Raw genomic sequence first — 21,759 nt, 5'->3', positions numbered from 1 at the left:
CCTTTGCATACTTCTTATCCACTGCCATAGATAGACGTCTTTAAGTTGTACCTAAGAAGGTAAACTTAACAAGTTTTGTATTTACTGTCGTATTTATAGAGGATATAGTTGCTTTTTGGTGGATATCCAGTGAACAACAAATAAAATGTTCATAAATAATGTTCATTTAAATATTTTGTTAAGAAATCATCATTTAGAGTATCTGTTATTCTTTGGAGCACAATTTGAAGAAAAAAAATATATATATGATTTTCATTCCACCTCTAAAAAACAATATATTGGCAGATATATCGCTAATAGGTGACTTTTGCCTCCCTAAAATTGGCATCGGACCCAAAAATCCCATATCGGTCGGGCTCTAACGATAATGCACAAGATACTGCACAGACAATCCATGCCAGAATGAAGCATGCAACCTGACAACCAGCATTATGGGAATATTCTATTCAGGCCTTTGTCCATAATGATCACATGTGTGGTCAGCTGGAGCTGGCTATCAGTCCAGCCAAGGGTCAAATAAGTATGTGTTTGTGTGTGTGTGTGTGTGTGTGTGAGAGAGAGAGAGAGAGAGAATGAGAGAGAGAGTGAGAGTGTGAGCGAGAGAGAGAGAGCGAGATAAGGTGAAAGAGAGAGATCTAGAAGTTTTCACCACAACCCTTTGAAACAGAACTCTTGCAGACAACTCCTGGTGATTTGGCAATATGGTGTAGGTGTCCCATTCCCTAACGCAAACACTATTCACACACACAGACTCCCATCATTCCAGAATGAGGCCTCCATATATCTTAGTTTTCAAATGTACAGTGATTAATACAAATATGATTATAAACAGGGTGGTTCGAGCCCTGAATGCTGATTGGCTGACAGCCGTGGTATACCACAGGTATGACAAAACATTTATTTTTACTGCTCTAATTACATTGGTAACCAGTTTATAATAGCAATAAGGCACCTCGGGGGTTTGTGGTATAATGCCAATATACCACGGCTAAGGGCTGTGTCCAGGCACTCTGCGTTGCGGGCCTTATTGCTTAAATATATCACATATTGATTGTTTAAGAGTAAGTAGATAGTATTATATTGTGTAACTCTTCCTTTCAAAACCATACAATTATCAAATATAAAAACCATTTGCTACAGTTTGAGGTTTACATCTTCTGGAGTTGTTTGTTATTGTTCAACAGTGAGCCCTCATGACACCAACGTCTGAGATATGCTGTAAGTGGTCTGAGATAACCAGTATGTGTGAAGTGGATCTGAACCAATCACGAGGCCAGGGCTAATACACAACATATCATTAGGACGAGGAGTGGGTCCAAGCTTTGTTCACGTAAGCATTCCCATAGCTTAGCCACATATCAGCCCGCCTCCCTATAAAAGCCAGCAGTGAACAGTGAAGCATTGGGGTTTGTGCAAACTTCCACCCGAGGGGACTATTACCGTCAGCCTGGGTCAAGGACCGCCGCCGGCACAACAAGCAGCCAGCAGCCACAGCAAGAAACAAAACCACCCAGAGAAGAAAAATGCCTCCCTTCGAGAAATCTATGGAGCTGATGCCTTTCAAGCAAAGAAAATGCCTTGGTTAGTGCTTCTATTCTAGTCTATTGTTTTATTCTATAGTCATTTTTTATGATAGCTATAGTCTTCTTGATAAATTATAATTATGGTGATTAAGATGATCATAGCCTATCATTAAAGAGCGCATGAAAAATGTTGCTCGACTCACCTGGTGTTTTAGTTCATTCTAACACCCTATAATATAGCTTCTAGTGGCCTATAATAAAGTGGTAATGTTCTTCTGTTATGCTTTTTCTAGCAACAAGAAAGCATGAAGTGTTCAGTATTCGCACCAAATTCCCAAACAAGTTACCCGTGAGTAATTTTGCTGCTCTTAACATTTTGGTAAAATATTGCGTCCAATCAAATGCTAACAGTTGTCTATTTGTGTGCTCTAACTGTAAAGGTGATCGTAGAGCGTTACCTCCGTGAGAAGACCCTTCCCCTATTGAACAAGACCAAATTCCTGGTTCCATTCGAGCTAACCTTGGGTCAGTTCCTCTGTCTACTCAGGTGAGCACTGATTGAGTGAAAAAGGATTTGTATTATGAGAAAACCAAAGTGGATTTGCTGACAGTCTGTGTGTGTGTTTAGTGTGTGTGTGTGCGCATGTGGCTTCCGAGATTGCGTGTGCATACGGTATTGACCATGTCTTCACGGGACACATGTGATAACCCCTCTTCCTATCCTCTACCTCTCCTCAGGAGTAAGATTGACCTGGAGTCCACCCAGGCTCTGTACCTGTTGGTGTCGGAGAGGAGCATGTCCTGCATGTCGTCCAGTATGGGGGAGGTCTACTCCCAGTACAGTGACCCGGATGGCTTCCTTTACATCACCTACGCCTCACAGGACATGTTCGGAGGGGACGTGGACGCGGACGCTAGCCCTCCCTGCTGAGCCCAAACCATGGGCTCCTTCTCAATGCTCTGAAAGATATGTCCTCTCCTCACTTGCTCTCTTCCACTGCACTGATCTGGAAGAACTGACCAGGTGAAGCCAGTCCAAGTAAGGATGAGCTTCCACCATATTGTTTTCACCTGTCAAGTCTTTGACGATGAAGTGACAGTGTACGGGAGGAAACGGGGAGAGGTTGGATTTTCAAGCGATTGAGATTGAGCTATGGACTCTGTTTTTTTCCCTTCTACCTCACAAATGGACTGCGAATCACTGTACTGCACCTTTGTCCTTCTCTTGGTTAGTTTCTGACCACTACCAGCTCTGCCAGAGTTGGACTGAGATGATTGGACTCTATTTCATTTATTGATTTATTCAATGAGATTTAAGAGATAGAAAGAAACCTCTCTAATAACTCTTTAATAATTTAGTAAAATATCAGTAGAGATCATTGTCGTAACACCAGAGAGAAATAGGTTGGAGAAGGATGCCCTACATTGTGGGTACTCACCCTGACACAAGTGAAATTCCCTCCTGTTGGGATATTGTATTACTTCCAGGAACCACTGAGGTCTGTTGGGTGCTCTGGGGTCCCCCCCAAGGACCTATATCTCTTCTGTTACTTCTTCCGCCCCTCAAAAGAAACATGTTGAAACTGAGGAAAATAAGGTCAATGGGAAGATCTCAATTGCAGACTCCTCACGTTCTCTCTCTTCGTCTCCTTCTTAAAACCCATTGGAGGAGAAGGCCAGAGGGGAGGGACCTCTAGCTTTCAAATCCAATAGGTTTTGAGAAGGAGATGAGGAGAGAGGATGTGAGGAGTCTGCTGGTCTTACTTCTTAGCACTTAAAGCTCTCCTTTCCATCTTCCTCATGAAACATTATCATTCCCATTTTGTGACCTTCAGGCACAGTGTTATTACACACAATGTTACAAGTTAGACAAAGTGTTACGTGTGTTATTTGGACTGTTTATACTCAATGAAGACTTAGATGTGTTCATGTTGTATATCTAACAATGCTGTGCTCTGTGAAATCAAATGTAATCAAAATTCCCAAATAAACTCCCTGTCCTTTTAATGTATAATATGGTTAGATTTTTGGCCAGTCAAACAAGCTTGTAATTTACCATTCCCCATAGCATCATATAACCATCATAACAGCATGTATTTTCTGTTGAAGGACAAAGTCATGAATGCATGACTTCACATGCATCACCCAAGTTTAGGTAACTTCAGAGAGTCATGAGTTATATTAGTCATGTATGATTCCTGGAACTAGACCTGTGTCCCATACAGACAGGCTGCCATGACACACACACACTGTACTTACACACACACACTATGTACTTACACACACACTGTACTCTCACACAAAGCTGCCATGCTGCTTCTCAGCTCTGTCTTAGATGTGACACCTTTCTACACATAGCTGTGTTACATAACCCCCTGGCTGCCTTTAACAGTACGGGTCAGGAGGGGTCAGTGTGTCACAGGGTCATCGGGGGGAATGGGCGTGAGGAGGGGGCCGAGCATAGAGATAGATAGAGGACTCTAGTGCCCCAAACAAACGGATTTAACATCAAAGTCCTGTAACTTTGACATTGAAGACCACCATATTTATGTGATCTAAACCTTGGCGTTATACCTGTTTGAACAACACACTATAGGTGGCAGTGTGTACCCCTTCAGTTTGTTTGCCAACTCATAGAAGTAGTAGAAGAAATTGACTACTTCAAAATGGAGATGGCCTCAATGGCACTGCCCAGGCTCCCACAAATGGACAGATACAATGATGCAATGTCTATCTTAGTCTATGGGGCAGAGGTATTTTCAGAGAAGGACAGAATGACAGTGACCCAGAAATGGATTGATGGAGGTAGAGAGAAAGAGATGGAGAGAGAGACAGCTACACAAACAGGGTTAGAGACAGGTATACAAACAGACAAGGGGAGCGAGACAGAGGAAGAGAGAGGCAGTGGGAGTGTAAGGGTTGAGTTAAGAGGAGGATATGCACACCCACTCACTTCACACCATCGTGACCATTCTAGCACCATTTGCACAATGTGTTCTAGAACTGGAATACTGCTTTTGAAGAGTGGTTTAAACCGGACAACTGGGTGGGTCTCTCTCGACTGTACATTCAAGCCATGGTTTAGTCAATGTTACGAGTGGCAAGGTTATTTCTGACACACTGTGCATGGCGTGCAAGGTGCTCTATTTAATCAAGTGTGTGGAGAACACAGAGAGATGCTAAGGAAGACTTGTGAAATAGCTCATTAGTGCTGTGTCATGGGGCTTACGTAATGTGTCGTTGGTTTACCTTAGGGTACTGATTCCCATCTGTCTTATTCTACTACTGATATTAAGATGACTTTGAAGCATGTAAGCAAGATCATTTGAGCTGTAAACAGATTATTCTACCAAGTTGAAGTGTACTGTACAGATACTTTCAACACAGACATACAGTAGCCAATCACAAAGCACTGTATTGATGGAACAGTATCTCACCCATATCCATTACTCACAAGAGGAACTATAGCATTTACAGGGCAGTGACTACTCAGTCAGTAGAACAGTAACAGATATATGTAGTAATAACTCAAGACACAAGAGATAACCCTGGTCCCAATCAAAATGAAACAGGTATAAACAGGTTTCAAACCTAATCCAGTCACACTGAGGCATGTTGTGGGGATCATGTGGAACAGGGTCAGAGCATGACAGAGTATGGGGATCATGTGGAACAGGGTCAGAGCATGACAGAGTTTGGGGATCATGTGGAACAGGGTCAGAGTATGACAGAGTTTGGGGATCATGTGGAACAGGGTCAGAGTATGACAGAGTTTGGGGATCATGTGGAACAGGGTCAGAGCATGACAGAGTTTGGGGATCATGTGGAACAGGGTCAGAGTATGACAGAGTTTGGGGATCATGTGGAACAGGGTCAGAGCAGACATAGTATGGGGATCATGTGGAACAGGGTCAGAGTATGGGGATCATGTGGAACAGGGTCAGAGTATGGGGATCATGTGGAACAGGGTCAGAGTATGGGGATCATGTGGAACAGGGTCAGAGCATGACAGAGTATCATACAATCTGAGTTACATGCTGGGCCCATAGGTGAGGGTTTGACACAAGGCAAAACATGTGTGTGTGTGTGTCACAGGTGGTTGTTGGCACCTTAATTGGGGAGAACTGGCTTGTGGTAATGGCTGGAGAGGAATGGGTGGAATGGTATCAAATACATGGTTTCCATGTGTTTGATGCCATTCAATTTACATCGTTCCAGCCATTATTATGATCCCCTCAGCAGCCTCCACTGGTGTGTGTGTGTGTATTTGATAAGATAAACCACACACTGGTTCTAAAATGGAGAAAGTTGTTTTGCTGTCATGGAGACACACGCTGTCAAGAAAACAGCTACAGAATGTATAACCTTCATTGTGTGTAGTGGGCTTCAAGTTCAAATATTAAAAGGTGCAACACAGAGCACAAAAACAAGCTTCAAGGTGTAAACCCACATGCTGCATTCAAACAGCAGATGAGCCTGCTATACAGTAAACATGCTAACACACAGGAGACCTGACCAGGGTACCTCTGCATAACTCACATTCCTGTCCCTGGCCCATTCTCTACGAGCTAGATGTAATTTGAGTGCCATGTATGACGAGAAAGATCTATGATCACCATAGAGACAAGGCATTGAGGGCAAAACAACTAGGCGGGGTTGGGTGGGGGGCTGTCATCGTGATGGTGAGTTGTGAGAAAGTAAACATTGTCAATTGCAATCAATCAAGTAAATAGTGTGAGTGGAAACATATGGTTACTCTCTCTTGTACTCTGTTTGAATCAAAGATATGGAAATAAGAGCATTTGAATGATGCAAAACAGGCACATCTAGACTTGCCATCTAACAATATCTTTAGGGTTCAGTCTAGTAGTTTTAAAACCTGTTTTTGAAAGCTTCAATGGTTTCAACAAAACATTTGTCTGTGTCTGTTTATGATTTGTGTTAACGTTCTGGAACTTTCTCAACTGTGTTTCCAGCATTCTAAATGATCAACACATGTTCACCGTGAATGTGTTCCAGAATCTCATAATCAGTTCCTTCTCTCTCTGTAAGTATCTTCAGTTGATCAATAGGCCTACAGCTGCATCTATCCACCCTTGTTCAAAACATATTTTACAAGCAGATACATAAGCAGTCCTGTCATCAGGCGCTTGCTTCCAACTCAGCCGACAGTGACCGGTTCTCACCTACAGGGGGCACTTATGTATTCAATTCAATCTAGGTTGACATTTCTAAATAACATGATGACCAAACAGTCTCCACGTGTGCAATAGTGCGCACGTTGTGTTTGTCTATCCCCACCAGATGCGATCTGGACATGCAGGTTGAAATATCAAAATGAATTCTGAACCAACTATATTAATTTGGGGACAGGTCGAAACATTCATGGACATTTTGCTAGCTGGGATATAAACATTGGGTTGTTATTTAACCTGAAATGTACAAGGTCATTTTTTTGCTGGATCTTTGTAGAATATCTACCCATTTTGAGTCACACAAAATCGTGTGTTCTCTACTCCGACACTCTACTCTAACCCACAGATAAAAGGGGAAACCTAGTTAGTTTCTAGTAATCTCTCCTCGTTCAGTTTGAGTTTGAGTTTGAGTTAATTTTTACAGGGACAGTGCACATTAATCAACGTTTCAGTAAAAGTGCCGGTTTTAGCCAGCCGGCTAATTTTCAACCGCAGTCCCTGGGCAGGTTATTAAAAACAATTACAATATAGACAATAACAACATAGAACAAGACATAGCATACAGACATAGCAACATAGGACAAAAAGCAGCAAGACAAAATTCATAAAAGCAACAAAGTGTTTCCACACCTCACAAGTTACAGACAACAGACATGGAAAGCGGCAACACACAGCTAGGGACCATGTTCACAAATCTGATTGACCTTTAGCCATGTCTTCAAGCATTTTGTGAAAGTGTGATATGTGGTGCAGTTATGTGTGTCTGATGGCAGTGTATTCCAGACATGGGAAGCTCTCACAGAAAAAGCGGATTTACTAAAGGTGCTTTTCCTTAGGGGAACTACACAGTCACCTCTCATGGCAGACCTTGTGGATCTGCTGCCATATGTTTGGGTTTTCTGTTTGACAAAAATACTGAGTGGAGGGGGAGCCAAGCCATTTAGGATCTTGAATACAAGACATGCATCGGTGTATTGCACAAGATTTTCCCAACTCAGGAGCTCATGCTTTCTAAGGATGTGACAGTGATGATGGCTATTGGGCTTCCTATCAAGCACTTTGAGAGCCTGTTTGTAGACAGACTGAATAGGTCTTACTGTTGTACAGCAAGCTTGGGCCCAACTAGCCAAACAGTATGTTAAGTGGGGGAGTATCAGTCTTCTTCTTCTGTGGATTTTATATGGCAGTTGGCAACCAACTTAATTGGTGCATTACCGCAACCAACCGTACTGGAGTGTGGAGCTCCATCTTTCAATCACCCACGTGGGTATATGCTCCTAAAAAGCAATGAGTAGATGGGAGAGGTGGGACTTGCAGCGCGTCAAGCGTCTAAAATAGAACCACATTAAAATTTAGCGCCTGGCTACGCAGACACTCGCGAGCAGTTTGGATGAAATTATTGAATAACGTGTAAATTGCAACGCTGCCGGTGAGGTCAGCATGAAAAGTTTTCCAACATAGTAAATACTAGACTACCTCCTTTGGATAAATATTTCCTTTTTATTCATCTGAGAAAATAATCAAATGGAAGCATCTGAATGCATCGCATAGTAAACAGACAGGAAATACAAAAATATAGATAAAACAATTCTAAATTAGATTATTTTTTCTTCAAAAAGGACGAGTTAATTAATGTCTCTTTGGATCAACATATGGACAGTATATGTTTTGGATCTGATACATTTGTAAAACATTTATTTAGCAAGTTTCCCCATCCCCTCATGCAGCAATCAACCCATTCTGTTCCGTTAATGTCCGTTCATCAGTTCCTACTCTCCACCCGCCCAACCCTCCCTCAGCTAATCTTCAGAAACATTTCCCCCACACCTCAAAACAACCCCTCCTTAACCCAGCCCTCCCCAGTGTCTCTCTGGCTCATTAGATTGAGGTTTTCCCCCTTCCTCCCAGTCCCATATCACTCTCCCATATCAATCTCCTGGTGGCGTTTAGAAGGTGGCACCAGGTGTTCCGGAAGCTTCCCCGGCAGCTCATGCCCCTCCAGCTTCACCTTGATCAGGTGATTGGCCAACGCAAACTCCTCGTCGTCCAGGTAACCATCCTTATCCACGTCGGCCAGCTTCCAGATCTTGCCCAGGACCGTGTTGGGCAGCTTGGACTTCACCATCTCCTTCTTGGCTGCCGCGCCCGACACTTTACCGTTGATCGGCGACAGCGTGTAGAAGATCTCATCGTACGAGGGTTTGTCCCGGCCCACCACCCACTCCAGCTCGTCGATGCCTTCCCCGGCTCCCTCTCCATAGCCGTGGCCGAAGGGGCCAGACATGGTGCCCTCGAAGGCGCCTCCGTGGACAGCTTGGCTGGGCATGGCGGCTTCCTCCTGGCGGACCAGGGTCATGAGGCGGGCGATGTCGTTGGCCAACATGTCCTCCACAGCCTCTAGCAGCTTGGGCTTCATGGTAGAGAACTTAGAGAAGTCGTGGCCAGCCAGGAGCTCCTACAGAGACGAAGGCGAGGGGAGATGAATACTATGTTAAAGGTCTGAGGTCATTAACAAAGATTATGTTCATCATTGGATGGTCTTCATTTCTTCTACAACATAATACAGAGGATGGGATAACACTTCAGTTTGTAAAGTCACACTGATTAACCTCTGGTGTGGACATCTGTACGGAAACTATTCCATCAATAGGCTCCATCTCACCTGCATCTTCTTGAGTTTAGGGAAGTCTCCGGGGGAGATCTGATGTTCCCTCTCTATCTTCAGGTACGTCTCTCCCAGGTTGGCAATCAGTTCCTTCTTCTTGTTCTCCTTCCCAAACATACTGGGCATCTCCTTCTTCAGAGAGCTGATGATGTAGGCATGGACCTGGACAAGGGTTCAAAGTTCACACAACCTATAGAAAGAAGCTATTGACCCAGACTGATATTCTGCCATAATAAACCAGCTGAGGATGTAGGCATTGACATGTACAAGGGTTCAAACATCCTTTAGAAACTACCTGTTGACCCACAACAAAATACTACTAACTTTAACTCTGTTCCTCTCTGCTAAAGTCCCCTCATACCTTCCCTACACCCATCTGGGGAACCCTCCCCCTACCCGTCCCCATGTTTCACCTTAGCCAGCCGTGCCCTCTTGATGAGGTCGTTGAGTTTCCGTATCGCTGCGTTCCGGGGAAGCCCCTGGATGTCCTGGAACAAGTCCTGTTCCTCAGCCTCAAACAGCTTCCTATTGTCAGGGATCAGGAGAGGCTGGGCCCAGAACGACCCGATGTACACCCTCACCACCTGGGGACCACAATACACACACACATACATACACTACCAGTCAAAAATGTGGACACACCTACTCATTCAAGGGTTTCTTTATTTTGACAATTTTTTTACATTGTAGAATAATAGTGAAGACATCAAAACTATGAAATAACACATATGGAATCATGTAGTAAACAAAAAAGTGTTAAACAAATCAAAATATATTTTATATTTGAGATTCTTCAAATAGCCACCCCTTTGCCTTGATGACAGCTTTGCACACTCTTGGCAGCACTGTATATATATGCCATAGGGAATAGGGTGTGATTTCGGACGCACCTTTGTCGAAGAAAATGAAATAATGAGTCACCTCGGGGGTGTTGATGATCTTCCCCAGCGACCACATGAGGGCGCCGTAGACTCTCATCAGCTGCTGCGTGTTGATCTGGTCAGCCTTGTTCAGCACCACGCGCATCTTGTCCTCGTGGTTTTTCAGGGCGCAGATCACCTCAGAGAACTCGTCTGAGATGTCCAGCTTGTGGGCATCAAACAGGAGGATAATGCGGTCCACACGTTCCGCGAACCACTCCAGTACCGCTGCAAAGTCATACCCTGGAGAACGACAAGGGGAGGGGGGTTACGGTGGAGTCACACACACACACACACACACACACACACACACACCAGTCTGGACTGTGTCTATCAACAACACTTATGTTGAGGAGGAACCCCAAATGAGATTGTGGGGAGAAAGATGAGATGGCGGACTGACAAATTGAAGAGGAAAAGGGAGTATTGAGTTGAGGGTTGTGGTGTATTCTGTGGGTTTCACACTAACAAATCAAATCAAATTTTATTGGTCACATGCGCCGAATACAACAGCTGCAGACATTACAGTGAAATGCTTACTTACAGCCCTTAACCAACAGTGCATTTATTTTTAACAAAAAAAGTAAAAATAAAACAACAAAAAAAGTGTTGAGAAAAAAAGAGCAGAAGTAAAATAAAATAACAGTAGGGAGGCTATATATACAGGGGGGTACCGGTGCAGAGTCAATGTGCGGGGGCACCGGCTAGTTGAGGTAGTTGAAGTAATATGTACATGTGGGTAGAGTTAAAGTGACTATGCAGAAATAATTAACAGAGTAGCAGCAGCGTAAAAATATGGGGTGGGGGGTGGGGGTGGGGGGGCAGTGCAAATAGTCCAGGTAGCCATGATTAGCTGTTCAGGAGTCTTATGGCTTGGGGGTAGAAGCTGTTGAGAAGTCTTTTGGACCTAGACTTGGCACAGAGAGAACAGTCTATGACTAGGGTGGCTGGAGTCTTTGACAATTTTGAGGGCCTTCCTCTGACACCGCCTGGTATAGAGGTCCTGGATGGCAGGAAGCTTGGCCCCAGTGATGTACTGGGCCGTACGCACTACCCTCTGTAGTGCCTTGCGGTCGGAGGCCAAGCAGTTGCCATACCAGGCGGTGATGCAACCAGTCAGGATGCTCTCGATGGTGCAGCTGTAGAATTTTTTGAGGATCTGAGGACCCATGCCAAATCTTTTCAGTCTCCTGAGGGGGAATAGGCTTTGTAGTGCCTATTGATCCTATAATTGACAACACTACTGACCTACATACTGAAACTATAGACCCTATGCAGCATGTTTCAAAATGTCTCTGATACTGTCCAAATATTCAAACGTATTTAGTTCCATCCTATTTAACCTTAAAAATAAGTAAAAAAAACACACAAAAAAAACAGATGAGGCTGAAAAGAAATAGGAACAGAGAGGCCTTTTCCATTTCTGAACAGAAGCCTGGGGAGTTCTGGCGCGGCGATCCAAGGCTCTTTAAAAAAGACAGAAAAGGAAAGAAAAAGTAATGGAGAGGGGGAATTACGGTTTTCATTAGGGCCCGTCATCTGATCAGAGAAGAATGCAGTCAGTCAGTCTAAAAAGCTAATCTACGCAGCTGGCCACACCAAACAGTACCAGATCTGCTGCACATGCATTCCAGGGGGAGGCTTTGTGCATGTGTGTTGTAGTGTGTGTGTGTGTGTGTGTGTGAGTCAGGGGGGTGGAGGGGAGGGGCCAGTGGAAAGAGTGAGTGAGAGAACAAATGTGAGCAACAGAAAGTGATTGAAAGAGACAGAATCACCGGTAGAGTGAGGGAAAAAGGAAATCATAACACTTCCATATCAAGCAAGACAGGAGAGAGAGAGAGAGAGAGAGAGAAAGACAGAGACAGAGTGAGAGAAATTTTTAGAGAGACAAAAAGAGAGAGATAAGTCAGAGGCCTGTGGGATTTAGAGGACATTCCATCCATCAAATGGATAGTTTGAAACACAACTGTCCCCACACAATGACCGCTGCACCACTCTCTCCAGTCTACCCACAACTGCTTCTAAAACACACACACACACAGTCCTCTACCAGCCCCCGGCACGGTCATACCCCCGATGAACAATACAGTCAGGCCTGTGTGTGTCTGTGGAATCATAGTGGTCTGAGGTATGCATGTGGTATTCCAGTATGGCGTTTCACCCCCCCAACGCTAAACAGTGTCACCTTGACACACATTCATGTATGCATTTACACACACTTTCCCCTCATCTCATAGCTCTTAGCTCTGTTCATCTTTCTCACTTCTCCCTTCTTTCCTTGTCTCTACTCTCTTGGGATCTCTGCCCAGCTCTTTAGCAGTCTTGTTTAGCAGTCTTATGGCTTGGGGTAGATGCTGTTCATGTCTGGAACCAACAGGAACCTGAACAGCCTCTACCCCCAAGCCATAAGACTGCTAAACAAGACTGCTAAATAGTTAATCAAATGGCTAACCGGACTACCTGCATTGACCCTTTTGGACTCTACCCACACATACTTATACTGACACCCCAACACACACATAACATGGGCACACATGCATACTGACGCCACACACACACCACATACGCTGCTGCTACTGTCTATTATCTACCCTGTTGCCTAGTCACTTTAACCCTACCTACATGTACATAGCTACCTCGTGCTCCCTGTATATAGCCATGTTATTTGGTATTGTTATTCACTGTGTATTTATTCCTTGTGTCACTATTTCTATAAAAAAATCTTTATCTTCAACTGTGCATTGGTGGAAAAGGACCCGTAAGTAAGCATTTCACTGTTAGGCTACACTTGTTGCTTTGATCTCTAAACCTTTCACTTGTAGTGGGAAAAATGTCCCAATAAGAGATGATATTACCAAATATTATCAGCAGAATGAGCCAATAAGGGAAAATATTGGCTGAGCAATATCAGAAGAATGTGCAACGTAGGGGTTACGGGGAAATTCACAGTCATCTCAGTTCTAGTCAGCTTCCCTTCCCAGGACCCCAAACATCATACTTTACTTGCACTTCTCAACAGAAAAGAGAAGTATTCTATACTATTCTGTCATCTTAGGAGAGCTTTAAATGGCCTGTGTTACCTCTGACCCACTTAGTGGTTGACACAGCCAGGCTTGACACCTCTATTGAGATAACTCTGATAAATGACAGTGGAAAAAACATAAAAGCAAGTGTTTTTGCATGCGTGTGAGGCTGACCTCTGCTTATCCTCTGTTTCTCCCCTGACAGGATTCCAGGGGTATCAATGATACTGATGCTCTCCAGGACCGGGTTGGACATCTGAGCACACGTAAATCTGCAAGGAGATGGAGTGGAGGGTGGAAGTGAAAGAGGTAGAAAGAAAGAGAGAGGGATGGGGGAGAGATAGGCAGGGGGGGACATTAACAACCAGTTAGGTGAGGCTGTTGAAACAAAGCTAGGCATTAATGTAGGTCTAAACTAAGCTTACAGTCAACCTGTCACAGCTAGAAATGGGAACTGAATGGTTTGCCTGGAAGTGGGACAAAACACAATTCAAACAAGGAAAAACTGTTTTCTGTGAGAGTTGAATGCTGCATAATTTCTTCGATTGTCCATAGAATAACCTTGACTCACTGGCCAAGCTTAAACAATACATAATGTTATTTTCGTTCATTAGTCATCCCAAACATAATGGTTTTTCAGCCTAAAACTTCAAGTGGGTAAGTGTATAATTGAGAGCAAACCACGACACACACAGAGAAAATAACATGTTTTGTATCTGGAGAGAGAGGGCTAGGTCGGTCAAACAGAAGACCGCAGTTTCCTCAAGCAGGAAAAACGATTGTTACGTTTTACCACTTTTCCTTCTCATCCCAGAACTCTGCTGCCCCACCGCTCCCAAATAACTCATATTCTGGACATTACGCTACAGGCATTAGATCACAAGACTAGCAGAACTAAGCTCTTAGCTTACATTCTCACAGAAACACTCATAGGAGAGTAGATGTAGCCTACAACTGGACCCTTTACAACAGACGTTTCATAGAGTGGAGAGAGGGAGAAAATAGACAATTCAAGGCCAAACAAGAAGTCAAAGAACTAGGGGGGTGAAAAATCCTGTGGTAGAGTAGTATCATATTACAATGGGAATATATTTCTCCCCACAATGACCACATGTACATATCCCAACCAGAAGCCATGGATACCATGCAACATCTGCACTGAGCTAAAGGCTAGAGCTGCTGCTTTCAAAGAGCGGAACACTATTCCGGACGCTTATAGACTCCAACCACCTAAGTCATAGACTGTTCTTTCTGCTACCACACGGCAAGCGGTACCGATGCACCAAGTCTTGAACCAACATGACCCCCAACAGGACCCTGAACAGCCATAAGACTGCTAAATAGTTAACCAAATAGCTACCCGGACTATCTGCATTGACACCCCCCCCGCACTAAATTGTTTGACTCATCACATACACTGCTGCTACTGTTTATTATCTATCCTGTTGCCTAGTCACTTTACCTCTACCTACATGTACATATCTACCTCAATTACCTTGGTACTGGTACCCTGTGTATATAGCCAAGTTATCGTCACTCACTGTGTATTTGTTCCTTGTGTTTGGGATTGTTGGGAAGGGCCCGTAAGTAAGCATTTCACTGTTAGTCTACACCCGTTGTTGATGTAGCATGTGACAAATAAAATTTTATTTGACAGTCCAAGCCTTCCCGTTTATCTAACATTTTCTACAAAAGGGTCAGCACAACTGCGCTAACCTCAGAATCTCTCTCTCCACCACACACTACTCAAACAGTAACCCCAATCCCTGCCTCTCTACCCCTCTCTGAACCCCTCATCAGGCAGCCCCACAACTTCCCAAAGTGAAGAAATACTATGAGGCTTGAGGACGTGGTGGACATTGGGTGCAAGACAAGTACACCTAAGTACTTTACAACACATTTCCCTTTGAGATGTTACTGGAAGCCCCCGTGCAGTAATGTGCAGAGTCAGTCAGTCAGTGTCCTGAAATAACAGGCTGAGTTCAGTAAAACGGAACCCCATCCCGCTGACTCTTACTACTCCCATTGTGAACACACACACACACACAGAGAGTGGCCGATGGCTGGTTGTGGTAGTTAAAGGACAACGCTATGGTTATAGACCTATAATCATCTCACCATCTGTGTCTGTGCTGCCCTCTCGGTTACGATAGTCCTCAGTCTTGTTGTGAAACAGCCCGTCTCATGGGCCTTGTGATGCCTTGCTCATCTCAACAATTAGCCTCTAAGTGAGACTAATTATCAATTGACCCTCATTGACTTTCTCTGCTATGAGCCAACGGAAATCAATTGTACAGAGGCACCCTGGGTAATGTAGTACCCCAGAACAGGGGTGAGCAGCAGTGTAGTCCAGCATCAGTGTTGAGCACATTACTTCCTCTAAAACATGTCCATTCAGTCTGTGTCTGCAGCACAGAGAGAGACAAGGCCAGGTTTATCTGTTTGGGTGCTGTGTCTTGTGGTGCCAGCCAAGCTCTCACAGAGAGGATATGCCTTCTTTCTAGTGGATACTTCAGCAAAGGACACTACAATAAAACAACCTTGAGGGATTGTGTGTTTAAAGTAATTATAAAAATAGATAAAATAATCGCTATTGTTACATATCGGGATAACGATTTCGTATAGTATCGTTTTTGACAATATCACAATATTATTTTGGCACTAGTTGGCTATACCTCCACCAAAACGCTAGTATTTTTCCTTCATAGCTTGTTCTCCATCTTTTTTTTTCTTTTTTTAATAGGGAGCCAATTTGTTTTCAGCACTTATTTCCATGACTGATCAAAACTTGTTTTCTCATGGCTCTCTTGTCCCTCTGCAGCAGACATATGGTGAGCAATATGTTTGGAACATCAAATCGCAATAAAATCACAGTATTGAATCGCAATTCATATAGAATCGGGAGAATCGCAATAGCCTACATATCGTATCGTACCTTAGTATTTTGATATTATGGTTTATTTAGTTATTTGATTTTATTGGGATCCCCATTAGCCGACGCCTATCGTGAGGTCCCTGGCAATTCCCAGCCTTAGTCTGAAGTCTGAAAGATTTACATTTAGATTTTAGTCATTTAGCAGACGCTCTTATCCAGAGCAACTTACAGTTAGTGAGTGCATACATACATTTTTTCATACTGGCCCCCCGTGGGAATCAAACCCAAAACCCTGGCGTTGCAAGCGCCATGCTCTACCAACTGAGCTACACGGGACCAAGAACACACATAAAGCCCCAGAACAGACAAACAATCATTGATTGTTGTCATAATGCCACGTAGAACAGACTAGAACAACTGACTGTGGTGTCAGAATGCGCCATAGAGCAGTCGGGATCGCTGAATCGCTTTGATTTGTCATGACAATTAGTATTTGAACACACAAGAAGACCTGTTGAGTACTGACTAATCCGCTGCGTTTAGACAGGCAGCCCAATTAGTGACAAAATATCTGATCTGATTGGTCAAAAGACCAATTAAGTGGCAAAATATCCTCAGTGGGAGTTGGCCAGCTGTTACTACTGTGCTGTTACACACTGTTCAAATAGCCAAGGGGAAAAGGTTGTCTCAACTTGGCAAGGTGACTTTTCCAGGTGGGTTAACGACAGGTGTGTGTGATGGATGGAACAGAGGCTACAATCTGTTGTGGTGATGAAATAAAGGGGTAAACACCTTGGGCTAAATGACAGGAGGAATGATGCAACAGTAGAGATCGTTTTGTTTCAAAGAGTCCCAACATGCAGTGGCTTGTGAGGGAGGTATTATATGGAATGCTGAGAGAGGTGTCACTGTCAATGACGTTATGATTGTCACCTGACACTTCATCAGATCAGGTGATCAACAATCAAGCAACAACGGCTCCTTGTAGTAACTTTAGTGGTATGTTCAGTAACTAGTAATCATTCTTTCAAGTCATGAAATGAGTTGCTGCCTATTAGTCCTACCGTATGAGGTATAGCCTATTTGCATACTGTACTTTACAACAGGCATAAGCTCCTCTACTAGGGCGTGGGAACTTGGCATGAGTATTTACCTGTTGAGGAACGCGTTCCCAAACGCGTTGAGTTTGCGGAAGGGTTTTTTGGGGTCGACAACCAAGGCGTTGCCAGGTATCATCCCGTCCTGGTCACCGTGCATCACGGCTATGAAAGAGTCTGTCGTCGGCTCGGGCCCTATCCTCATACCGGGGAAGTCTTGCTCCATCAGGTGCCGAATAAAAGTAGTTTTCCCGGTCGAGTACTGACCGACCAAGAGAACCATGGGTTTGTTGTCGAAGTCGGCATCCTCGAGCGCCGGTGAGTGGAAGTCGTGGAATTGGTAGCTGTCCTCTAGGGGAAAGAGTTTAGTCCGGTAAAGTTTCTTCAAACCTTGCGAAACATCCTGGAACGGTTCTGGCGTTTTTTTATCCCTACTGCGGAACATGGTGGGCTGTTGTGCTGGTTTGACACAGCAGTGTCGCTTTGGAACTGAAAACAGCAGAGAGAGATGGCGATATCGCGAAGTTGTTCACGCAACTATCACAGTAGTAGGGTAACGTTAGCTAAAGTAGGCGAGGTCTTGAAGTGTTGATTGTCCCTCCCTCCTGACGAGCCACACGCCCCAGCTAGTTTTTACCACTAGTCAATCAACCACCAAGCCAATCCCTCTCCAGTAACTGGATAATTAATGTATGTATCTAGCCAGCTATTGTCAATCTTTTGTAGAAGTCTAGAGCGTAATTTCTCTTAAACGTTGAATAATAAACACACGCTATCCTTTAATAGGAGGAACACATCACTTTTACCTGTCCTTTTGAGTTCTGTGACCGCATTCACCGGCTGGCTGACACTTGTGTGACACGCAGAAAGCGGAAGTGGAATGTGAACTTCAAAATACAAGTCCCAGCGAATGAATGAAGTACGTAGGCCTATCATCGCTCAAAAATGATGAAGATAACGAATGAGGATGAAGAAACAGGCAATTGACTCCTCGTCATCTCACCCAGTCTTGTGACAGCTGCTGCACATTGCTGGTTTGGCCCTAAGGTTTGGCGTCACTATTCTGCAATTCATTAAAAGTTGGACTCAGCTCTAAATTGCCCTGTCTGATAGCGTGTTCATTGTGGCCCAAATATGTGGTAGGCTGTGATAAAGACCAGATACACTGAAAGCGAGAGATAAATACAGTAAATGCCAGTATCTTTATTGTGAAAATAAACACTATACACATTTATTAGAATGAAAAGGCCTACTCAAGTACATACAAGTGCACAGACAACGTCACATACAGTAGATTTAGGTCAACACAGTGCATTCAGGGTGACGACCAGAGGTGTCTCTCTGCCCATAACAGCAGCTCCACTGGAACCTTAAGCTCTTCCATATGGAGATGCTGTTACAGCCAGCGGGCACCAGACACTGGAGTTATTGTGCACGTTATCACACAGCCATAAAGCCACATAATTCAATAGTAAACAATTTTCATACTCTTATCACAAATCTCAAACGGTCATGTCATATAGCGTGAGATTAGACTGCCCCCTGTTGGTCAAGGGTAATTACAACACAGAGCTTCTGTGCCATAAATCTGAACATGTGATGACTGAACATGTGATGACAATGCATAAAAGCATGTGATAATGCAGCTAAGACACTATCAAGAATGATACATACTTTATTTTTATTATTACCTTTGATCTACCTTATTGCTAATTTACAAAACAGATTGTGTATCACTCAATTGTAGCAATAAAATCATGGTGATTGTGCCCACCAGCGCAATGTTCTCAAAGGGTTGGTTCCGTTCAGCACGTTCAGGAGGTTATCTGGGTGTCCTGTAAAGGGGGGGGGGGTCAGCTATTCAACTTCAATCAATGAAATACTTGTATATACATTCATGATTCAATTACATTTGTTGAATTCAGAGGATTTCAAACAGTACTGAACTTTTACTATGATAAAACAGTTTCTATTAGTTAATTCTTTATTTCCAGAATCCTAGGCCTTCTCTAGTTCCAGAATCTTAGGCCTTCTCTTTCTCGCTGTCCTTCCCAGAATCTCTCTAAGACTTTGACTCACTGATCTTTACCTCCCACCCTTCCAGCTTTGCAAAACAAAACAATAAAACAATTCACGAGAGAGTGTCTTTGGCCCCTTATTGACTCCTTCAACTTTGTTCACCTTTCTGTCTTACATGTTGCTCTCTTTCTATGTTTTTAAATTCATTTGAGTTTCTTTGTCTGATCAATGAATTCACACATCATGAAAGATAATCATGTAAATCGCTTAGACTTACAAAGTAGTTCATCCGTTAAATCAAGTATGGAAACAAGTATGGAAATCAGCTGACTCTCTTTGTGCCTGCCAGTTACAAGAAGAAATTAAACTTACTATGAATGGAATGATCTATTACACTTTACTACATTTCCTCATCTCATCCAAGGGGATCTCATGATGTAGACAGGTTGAGATTTAAACATAACAATTTAAAAACAAACTGAACCTACTCACCCTCAGGAACTGAAGTTCAGTAAAGTACTGGTCAAGGAAGTGAGTGAGGGTTGCTTAAAACTGTGAGAAGGAGAGAGAAATTAATCATTATACGTACAGTAAATATGTAACAGGCCCTGCCCATAAACTTTGCATCCTGTTTGAACACCTATAGTCATGCAGTAAGACCTTCGCAAGCACACAAAGCCTACACACACGTACACCACAGGATATTGGTGGCACCTTAATTGGGGAGGACGGGCTCGTGGTAATGACTGGAGCGGAATAGAGTGGAATGGTATAAAATACATCAAAGACATGGTTTCCATGTGTTTGATGCCATTTAATTCGCTCCGTTCCAGCCATTATTATGAGCCGTCCTCCCCTCAGCAGACTCCACTGACCTACACACACATACACACGTACACACATACACACATATTCGCGCGCACACACACACACACACAGTTTGTACTGCTATTCTTGTGGGGACCAAATAATGAGTTCCCATCCAAAATCAAACCCTAACACTAACCTTAACCCTCAACCTAACCATAACCCTAACCTTAAACCTTAACCCCAAACCCCTAACACTAAAAGTATACCTAACCCTAACTCCTAACCCTAAACCTAACCGTAACCCTTAACCTTACCTTAATTATAATCCTAACCCTAATTGTAACCCTAACCCTAAACCTAACCCCTAAGCCTAAAATAGCAAAATGTCCCCACAACTTTCCTTGTTTTACTATCCTTTTGAGGACTTCTGGTCCCCACAAGGATAGTTAAACAAAAATACACACACACTAAACCCAAATAGTAAAAGTAAACACATGCTAGGGAATCAGATAGACCTATAGATACAAAAGTGAAGCTTACCCATAATAAAACATGGCAACATTAAACACGTTGTCCTCCACAAATGATGCAGTGCCCCCCTTGGGCCAATCAGTGTCATTTTGTAAATGACTGATGGATCTCTATGGCAAGAACCATCATTCAACCAAGTTTCGTCAAAATCGGCCCAGTGGTGTCTGAGATGTCGCGTGGGTTAGCTAGACTCATATCCCTGAGCATGTGTGCCAAATTTCATCACTCTGAGTCAAACAGATCAAGAGATATAAACATGTGCCCGTTATAGCGCCACCGTGGGGTCGATATGAATGTTCTTGCATATGTTGAGTCTTGACAGTGTTTGCAACATGTGTACCAAATTTTGCTATAATACGAATATCCTTGGCTGATTCATATGCATTTATGTGCCAGACCACGCCTCAGTGAATGTTTATTGGCCAATACCGGCCATGTTGTTTTAGGTATTAGTCTGGAAAATATTGCTTTGAGAGACCTTTGACCATAGATGTCACATATCAAGTTTCGTGCAGATCGGTCATTATGTGCCAGAAGAGTAGCATCAAATATATTAAAGGTTTTCCCTTCTGTCTGTGGTAGCGTTTTAATCGTTTTTTCACAAAATTCAAAATGGCAAATGGGTTCCTTGAGAGGAGAAGGACCGTTCTTTACATACCTGAGGGACCTACAGTATGTACTGAATTTCATGACTTTAGGTCAAATGGGGTAGGGGCGTATTTTATTATAGCGCCACCATCTGGATCTGTATGGCAAAACGCATCATTCACGTAAATTTAGTAAAAATCGGGCCAATGCTGTCTGAGATATCGCGTGTGACTAACGTAGGGAAGAACATCCTAACGAATGGATTTCATCTTCGGGGACAAGCAATAATGTATAGAAACCCTGGATTGCTTTTGCAATGTAGTGGCCATTGAGAGGCTTTGAAGCCACGGGTTGGCCATATTAGAACTCCAGTAGGAGCAGTCCTCTATAGGAATGAATGTAATTCTACAGTATTTCAATGAAATGTTTTAAGGACAAAATTACATGTATTTAAGTATTTTCTGTTGTAGTGGGGACAGTAACATTAGTACAACAAATATATAATATACTTTT

General features: G+C 43.4%; 2 protein-coding genes across 2 annotated transcripts; one reads left to right on the top strand and one right to left on the bottom strand.

Annotated features, from left to right (window-relative positions):
* Nucleotides 1–1,378: 1,378 nt before the first annotated feature.
* On the top strand, nt 1,379–3,086 carry LOC121545914 (microtubule-associated proteins 1A/1B light chain 3C). Its single transcript, XM_041856835.2, has 4 exons — nt 1,379–1,581; nt 1,817–1,872; nt 1,964–2,070; nt 2,262–3,086. The coding sequence occupies exons 1-4, from the start codon at nt 1,524–1,526 to the stop codon at nt 2,452–2,454; spliced, it is 414 nt and encodes a 137-aa protein (XP_041712769.1). The 5' UTR covers nt 1,379–1,523; the 3' UTR covers nt 2,455–3,086.
* A 5,112-nt stretch (nt 3,087–8,198) lies between these two features.
* LOC121545924 (EH domain-containing protein 1-like) lies at nt 8,199–18,062 on the bottom strand. Its single transcript, XM_041856848.2, has 6 exons — nt 17,355–18,062; nt 13,501–13,598; nt 10,305–10,546; nt 9,797–9,967; nt 9,381–9,545; nt 8,199–9,173 (listed from the first exon to the last, which is right to left on the bottom strand). Exons 1-6 carry the CDS (start codon nt 17,741–17,743, stop codon nt 8,634–8,636), a joined length of 1,605 nt encoding a protein of 534 aa, XP_041712782.1. The 5' UTR covers nt 17,744–18,062; the 3' UTR covers nt 8,199–8,633.
* Between the last annotated feature and the right edge of the window lie 3,697 nt (nt 18,063–21,759).

This window comes from Coregonus clupeaformis, chromosome 3, assembly GCF_020615455.1.
Source record: "Coregonus clupeaformis isolate EN_2021a chromosome 3, ASM2061545v1, whole genome shotgun sequence".
NCBI lineage: Eukaryota > Metazoa > Chordata > Actinopteri > Salmoniformes > Salmonidae > Coregonus > Coregonus clupeaformis.
The sequence above is the reverse complement of the archived record's forward strand: the minus strand, read 5'-3'. Positions and strand labels throughout refer to the sequence as shown.

Coding starts and splice junctions, on each gene's coding strand:
- LOC121545914 (XM_041856835.2), top strand. CDS start 1,524: ATGCCTCCCTTCGAGAAATCTATGGAGCTGATGCCTTTCAAGCAAAGA. Junction 1,582..1,816: donor CAAGCAAAGAAAATGCCTTG/GTTAGTGCTTCT, acceptor TGCTTTTTCTAG/CAACAAGAAAGCATGAAGTG. Junction 2,071..2,261: donor CAGTTCCTCTGTCTACTCAG/GTGAGCACTGAT, acceptor ACCTCTCCTCAG/GAGTAAGATTGACCTGGAGT.
- LOC121545924 (XM_041856848.2), bottom strand. CDS start 17,743: ATGTTCCGCAGTAGGGATAAAAAAACGCCAGAACCGTTCCAGGATGTT. Junction 10,547..13,500: donor GAAACAGAGGATAAGCAGAG/GTCAGCCTCACA, acceptor GTCGTTCTCCAG/GGTATGACTTTGCAGCGGTA. Junction 9,968..10,304: donor AGATCATCAACACCCCCGAG/GTGACTCATTAT, acceptor TGTGGTCCCCAG/GTGGTGAGGGTGTACATCGG.